The sequence below is a fragment of the Dipodomys merriami genome, unplaced genomic scaffold (genome assembly GCF_024711535.1).
Source record: "Dipodomys merriami isolate MVZ:Mamm:240054 unplaced genomic scaffold, mDipMer1.0.p SCAF_64, whole genome shotgun sequence".
NCBI lineage: Eukaryota > Metazoa > Chordata > Mammalia > Rodentia > Heteromyidae > Dipodomys > Dipodomys merriami.
The window spans coordinates 3,402,311-3,409,298 of record NW_027206224.1 but is presented as its reverse complement, the minus strand read 5'-3'; the positions used below and the strand labels follow the sequence as shown (position 1 = coordinate 3,409,298).

Genomic DNA, 6,988 nt, shown 5'->3' with positions numbered 1-6,988 from the left:
GGAAGGAGGTTGCGCTCTGGAGAGAGCCGGGGTTCCCGGCAACACAACTACCCCGCAAGCCGAGCGGGCGTGAGGCGCATGCGCGGCGCGGGCCGTGGAGTTGTGAATGGTGAGTCTTGTTTGCCAGAGTTTGAGGCGGGCGGGCGCGTAAGAAGGAGGGGTGGGGCCGCCGGGGGCGGGGCGGGGAGGGTGAGCTAGGTGGGCGGCGAGAGGAAGTGGCGGCGGCGGTGGCTGTGGGCGGCGAGAGCTGGGTCTGCGCGGGCGGTAGGCAACGGCTGAGGCTGCGGCGGCGTGGGCTGGGCTCGAGCGGGCGGCAGTATCTCAGACTCCCCGGAGCGGGAGCCCACGCGGGCGGGCGCCTGAAACAAAGAGAAGCGGGAGTCCGGGCGCCGCGGGGTGGGCGGTCAGTCGGTAGCACAGAACCAGCCGGCGGGTTTTACCCACGCCAGCCCGGAGCCCCGGCCGCCGCGGCCTTCGGGCGGGAAGATGCCGCGCGTTGTGCCTGACCAGAGAAGCAAGTTCGAAAATGAGGAGTTCTTCAGGAAGCTGAGCCGCGAGTGTGAGGTGAGGGGAGGCGAGGCGGGCGGAAGGCGCGGAGGCCGCGACGCGCCCCGAGTGGGCCCGGGCGGAGAAAAGTTTGGGCGGCGCGGTCGCAAGAGGGGCAAATCTCGCCCCGGCAGCCGTCTGTCTGCCCGCAGACTCTGCTTGCCCTTATCGGCGCCGCGAGGGGCGGGCGAGAGACGCCGCGGATTTGGCTCCTGATTTTCCTCGGCCGGTCTCTCTTGCCTTGCAGATTAAATACACGGGCTTCAGGGACCGGCCCCACGAGGAGCGCCAGACGCGCTTCCAGAACGCCTGCCGCGACGGCCGCTCGGAGATCGTAAGTCGCGGGATGGGGCGCGGGGACCGCGGTGCGCGCGCGTGCGCGCGGGCGGGCGCGGGTCACTTGTTGCTCCGCGAGACGCGCGGCCCAGGCGGGTTCCGGACGGCGCCGCGCGCGGACGCCGCGGCTCCCGGAACTGAGCGGACTCCGTCTCACTTCCTACTGGGGATTCAAAAGGCGCAAGAAAACCAGGCGCTGGGCGGGCCGGTCCTCGCTCGGCGCGGACGCCCGGGTCCTGCAGCGGTAGCCCCGCCGCCGCCGCCGGTGGCTTGTATTTTCCTCCCGAAGCCAGATCTGAGACCCTCTTCGCCGCGATGGAGCTCAAACCCCAGCCACATGGAACAAGCAGAAGGGCATTGTATCAGGCTGTGACACCATTCGGGGTTCTCAGAATTTGTAGGAAGGCAACGCTCCTGTAGCAAAAGAATTGGGGGTGGGGTGGGGTGGGAGCTTCCCCCGGAGTCAGCGATAGTTGGTTTCTTAGAAGCTAAATTTCAGTCCCCGTGTAGCTGAGAATCTTGTTTATTGACCTAATAGAAGATGAGGTGGGGGGGGGGGGGGAGGAAGCAACACAGAGTGGATCATTTTCTTTCCCTAGAATATTCTGCCTCAGTAGAATCTGAAACACCCCCCCTTTCCCTTCCCCCCCGCCCCCCCCCCCCGCTTTTCTAACTTTTTAGTGCTGTAGTTTCGAAAGAATTGCTTGTTTCTATGAAACTCACAGTTGATCTTGAAGTCCCCGTTTAGGTGTGATGGGTGTGTTGCCTCCTGTTCATCAAACTTTAGGTTGAAAACTACTCAGGTGTGGTAGTTTCTTTCATGCTTTTTGCGGTGTCCTATTGAAGGTTAGTTTTCAAGGAGGAAGCAATGATAGGAGGAAGTTTATAGAAAAAGGAGTCGATTATTTAAAAAAAAAAAGATGAAGCATTGCATAATGGAATCGTATTTTCTGCTCACTTGCGTTGGCAGAGACTTGAAGCTTAAGATAATAGTTTGAACTGAGGTTAACAAGAAACTATTTTGGAAAATTTATTTCTCCTCCCCCTTTATAGTCAGTTGTTTCATTGAGATGTAATTCATATACCACGAAATTTTCCCTTTGCATCACCACATCCAGATTTATCTTCAAGGGATGTTTAATATTTAAAGTGAAAGCATTTGGGAATTACATTACAGAAAGATGATACTGTTTAAATTTATCAGAAGCACAAGATGTTGGGTCATTAATGCATATTATGAAACTTCAGCTTTCAATTCATCTCCAAGTTTCTTGAGTAGTTTAATATTTGTGTGATGTAGACATATAAAACAAAGGCATTTTGGTTTGGGCACTGAGTTGTATAATAAATCGTTATTAGTTCAGAGATGTCATCCTTTACCTTCAAGAAAGATGATAGTTGGTATTTCTGATCAAAGAATTTCCTTCAGGTAATTGATGTTGTTAAGTGATAAAGATGAGATATAAAGTACTGTTGCTATTTTTTTTGAAGCTAGGATTTTTTTAACCAAGTGAAGCATAGCCAGTAGGTTTTTTTTTTTGTCATATTAGAATTTGCTGCATGTAATTATAAATTGGGTATATAGTTCAACCCACAGTCTGATTAGCTGTATATAGTATTGCTATATAAAAGATTGCTAAATTGTTACCTATTTGTAGTAAATTTCTTTCCAAGATGAATTAGACATTCTAGGCTTTCTCTCTTAAGTATCTGATCTTAAAATTTTTTTTTCAACTGGAGTTTGAACTAGGCCTTGTATTTGCTAGACAAATTACCTCGAGCTACTTTACCAGCCTTGATCCTATGAATTTTTACTATGTTTTGTTTGTTTTCTGTCAGAACTCAGGGCCAGGGTGCTGTCCCTGAGCATCTCTTGCTCATGGTTAGTGCTGTACTGCCTGAGCCACTTCTGGCTTTTTTGGGATATTTTACTAGAGATGAGTCTCATGGACTACCCAGGTTGGCTTTGAACTGCAATCCTCAGATCACAGACTCCTAAATAATGAGGATTACAGGCCTAAGCTGCCTGCACCTGGCAGATCTGAGCCTCTTGAATAACTAGGGTTATAGATATGAGCCACCAGCACTTTGCCAGTCTTCTCCTGCCCGCCCCCGCCCCCCAATAGTCTCATGAAATGAAAGCTGACCTTGAGGTCTTATCTTCTTGCTTTTTGTTGAGTAATGTAACTATGTCATATATTTAGGAGGGGATTTCATACTTCCCTTTTTCTAGTCCTCCCTCACGTACTTTTTTGTTCTGATACTGGAGCTTCAACCAAAGGCCTTGAGCTTTTTCCACTCAAACCAGGCATTCTACTACTTGAGCCACACCACCATTCTGGCTTTTTGCTGGTTAATTGAAAATAAGAGGAACTGGGCTTTTTTTACCTGGTCTGTCTTTGAACCAGGATTCTCAGATCTCAGGCTCCTGAGTAACTAAGATTATAGGCATGAGCCACCAGCATCTGGCTTATTCTCCCGTTTTTATTAATTATTACACACACAAATTAAAGGATTCTTGGCTTCTAGAAGGTGGAGACCAGTTTAATTTTGAATATACTCCTTTGGATTCAGATCATAATTCCTTTGGATCATTATTTTAGGGATTATTTTAATTTAGAGATTATGTAATTTAATGCCAGAACTCTAATTTATGAGTTAGGAATAGGCTGTTGTCTCTACCTGTTTAGTTATACACTTTGCCTCTATTTTGACAGCAGACACATAGTTTTTTAACCTATGTATTTTTAGAACTATGTATCCCAACCTGTCTTCTGATGTATCAGTAAAGTTTGTAAAGTTTATTTTGAGGGCCAAGGGTATGGTAGAACATTTGGCTATCTTGAGCAAGACCCTAAGATTAAATTAATTTCCAGTACTGGCAGGGGGTGGGGTAGGTGGGGATGTGTGTATTATAATATTTAAAGGAATTAAGAGCTGCAATTCTCTTTTTGCAAAATTCAACCATGCTCCTTATCTCATCATGGAATATTAGTGGTTATGGTGAAAGGTACAATCTAATCCTTCTATGAATTTTCATTTTAGTAAGCATGTTGGAGAGATTTTCAACACTAATAATGAAACAAAAAATGAACATTATAGTGAGTACTGTGGGAGAGTAAAACTAATTTTTGTTTTTTGAGAACATTGAGTGATAAAAGGTAGGTTGGAGTAGCACAGGGCTTGCCATTTTAATGTTATAAAGTATAATCAGGACAAATCTTATATACAGACTTTATACCAGTATAGAATTTTAACCTTTTCAAATAGATTTTTCCCAAGCCTTTCTTAAAAAGATGTATATTTAGGGGCTGGGAAGGTAGCTCAGCGGTAGAGCGCTTGCCTTGCATGCCTGAGGCCCTGGGTTCGATTCCTCAGCACCACATAAGCAAAAAGAAAAAAAAACTGGAAGTGGCACTGTGGCTCAAGTGGTAGAGCACTAGCCTTGAGCTGAAGAGCTGAGGGACAGCGCCCAGGCCCAGAGTTCAGGCCCCACAACCGGACCCCAAAAAAAAAAGAAAAGAGAGATATGTATATTTAATTATTTTTCTAATGGCTCTGGAATCAAACTTATAGCCTCATATAGCCCAACTCTTCCTAGCCATGTTAATTTACAAAGAGGGTTTTGAGGGGGAGGGGAGAGCTTGAATTTGGCCTGGGCCTACCCTTTGGGGGTTGTCTTTTCTGGGTTTTTGTTTGTTTTTGTTTTGTTTTTGCTGAAGGCTAGAGCACTACCGCTTGAGCCACAGCTTCGCTTTTGGCTTTTTGGTGGTTAATTGGAAATGAGAATCTCATAGACTTTCTTGCCAGGATAGCTTCCAACAACAGATCTCAGCTCTCAGCCTCAGTAGCTAGGATTGTAGGTGTGAGCCACTGGCATTGACAAAGGGGTTTCCTTGAGGTTTTTTTTCCCATACATGAATATGAAGTATGTTGATAAAAGCCAGATATTCAGTAGGTATCATCTGTAATCCTACTCCTGAAACTCAGGAGATCTGAGGAACACAGTTGGAAACCAGCCCACAGGGGCAGTAAAGAGCCTCCTATCTCCAGTTAACCACCAAAAAGCTGGAAGTAGCTGTGGCTCAAGTGGTAAGAGTGCCAGCCTTGAGGCAAAAAAGCTCAGAGACAGTGCATAGGCCCTGAGTTTAAGCCCTAGGACCTGCCTATGTTCATGTGCACATACCCACACCTGAGAGAAAGTATGTTGATTATATTTCCCAACCCTTGTGTATATATAGAATCAAAGATTATAAAAAAAAAAATATCAAAGATTGTGAGACCTACAGTTTCATCCCAGTCAATCCTGCCTCTCTCCCTCAGAAAAAAGAAAAATATTCTAGTTCAAGTAAGTTTGGAAAATGCTGTTTAGAATAATCAGGGTTTTGATTTTGCCAGTCTTGAGGCTCCAGCTCTGGGCTTGAGCTGTTCCTGAGCTCCTTTTTGCTCAAGGCTTAGCACTCTACCACTTGAGCCACAGTGCCACTTCTGGCTTTTTCTGTGATTAATTGGAGATAAGAGTCTCATAGACTTTCTTGCCTGGGCTGGCTTTGAACCTCAGTCCTCAGATCTCAGCCTCCTAAGTAGCTAGGAGTAAGCCTCCAGCACCCGACAGAAAATTAGTTTTTACCACTTTTTCTCTTGATGAGATAATGGCCATCAAACAGTAAAGCACGAACTCTTCTGAGGTAATAAGATCTTCAGTGTCTTAGCACAGAGCTGGTTAGGGCACTGGAGGATTTGCTACTCGTGAATATATAAATGCCTTAGGGATTTGGACACAGAATTTTCATTCATAGGCTCAATCTCATGTTTGTCACTACTCTGCTCTGAGAATTTCATTTTCAGATGCTGAAATGTTAGCTCTCTTATTGATCTCAGTTATTTTCTCTTAAGCTGGGTACATTGCTGTCCTATTTGCAGTCTCAGCTACCAGGGAGACTAGGGAAAAGGACAGTCATCCAAGCCCAACTGTTTTAGGCCAGTATCAGCAACAAAGATCTCATTTTACAAAGACATAAGTTATTTTTCTTACATTATTGGCAAACATTTATAATAATGTTTACTTGGTACTGTTCTAAATAAATACTTAACAAATACTAATTTGTGGGGAAAAAAATAGAAACATGCCTTAGCTCATAAAATCTAGGCAGTTTTCTTCCTGGTCTGCTTTTCTTTAAGATTGATGTAATATTTGATTTTTCGTGTCCTGGGGCTTGAACTCAGGGCCTGGGCACTGTTCCTGAAGCTCTTTGTGCTCAAGTCTAGCACTCTGTCACTTGAGCCACAGCACCACTTCTGGCTTTTTCTAAGTAGTTCATTGGAGATAAGAGTCTCATGGATTTTTCTTCCCAGGCTGGCTTTAAACTGCAATTCTCAGATCTCAGCCTCCAGAGTAGCTAGGATTACAGGCGTGAGCCACTAGCGCCCAACTTGATGTTCAATTTCTATCATAGAAAATATATACTACAAGAAAAAGGTATTCCAGTTGGTAAGAGAATGCCAACAAAGAAGCCTCTACATATTTAGTAGTTAACTTGACACAACCACTATGAGGAAGTATAATCCAGGTGCTGATGACTCATGCATATAATCCTCTCTACTCCATAGGATAAGATCTGAGTATTGTAGTTTGAAGGTAGCCTGAGCAGGAATGTCCAGGAGACTTACCTCCAAAAAGCCAGAAGTGAAGCTTGGCTCAAGTGGTTAGAGCCCTAACCTTGAGTACAAAAGCTCAACAGTAGTGCCCAAGCCCTAAGTTCAAGCCCCAGAAATGATACCAAGAGAGAGAGCTGTAAAAGTGAGCCCCTAACTTTCAGATGAAGACTAGGAATGATGCTTCAGAATTTAATCAGTAAAATAAACTGAACTAACTTCTCTGGTTCCAGCAAAGAAGAGTATACATTTAAATGACAAAACACGTAATTTTTTTGGAAATATTTTTTTTAGGACTGGAAGCATGTCTCCAGTGGTAGAGCTCACAGCTCAAGTTCATTCCTCAGTACTGCAAGAAAACAACAACAACAATAAAAAACCCTTTTATTTATTTCTGAATTGCCCCAGCAAGAGGAATAATGTTGTTTCTCTAGACACAGGGCAAATACCA

The 6,988-nt window shown here is 45.0% G+C and overlaps 1 protein-coding gene across 5 annotated transcripts in view; it reads left to right on the top strand.

Moving 5' to 3' along the window:
• The first annotated feature begins 217 nt into the window (after nt 1-217).
• The window catches only part of LOC138815426 (core-binding factor subunit beta), a 49,985-nt gene continuing 43,214 nt past the window's right edge, over nt 218-6,988 (top strand). Inside the window, exons 1-2 of one of the 5 annotated variants that reach the window (XM_070004831.1) lie at nt 218-564; nt 794-880. In XM_070004831.1, coding sequence (XP_069860932.1) covers nt 487-564; nt 794-880 — 165 coding nt within the window. In that variant the 5' untranslated portion in view covers nt 218-486. The remainder of the gene's footprint in view (nt 565-793; nt 881-6,988) is intronic. The other 4 variants (XM_070004834.1, XM_070004833.1, XM_070004832.1 and 1 more) reach the window with 4 other exon arrangements.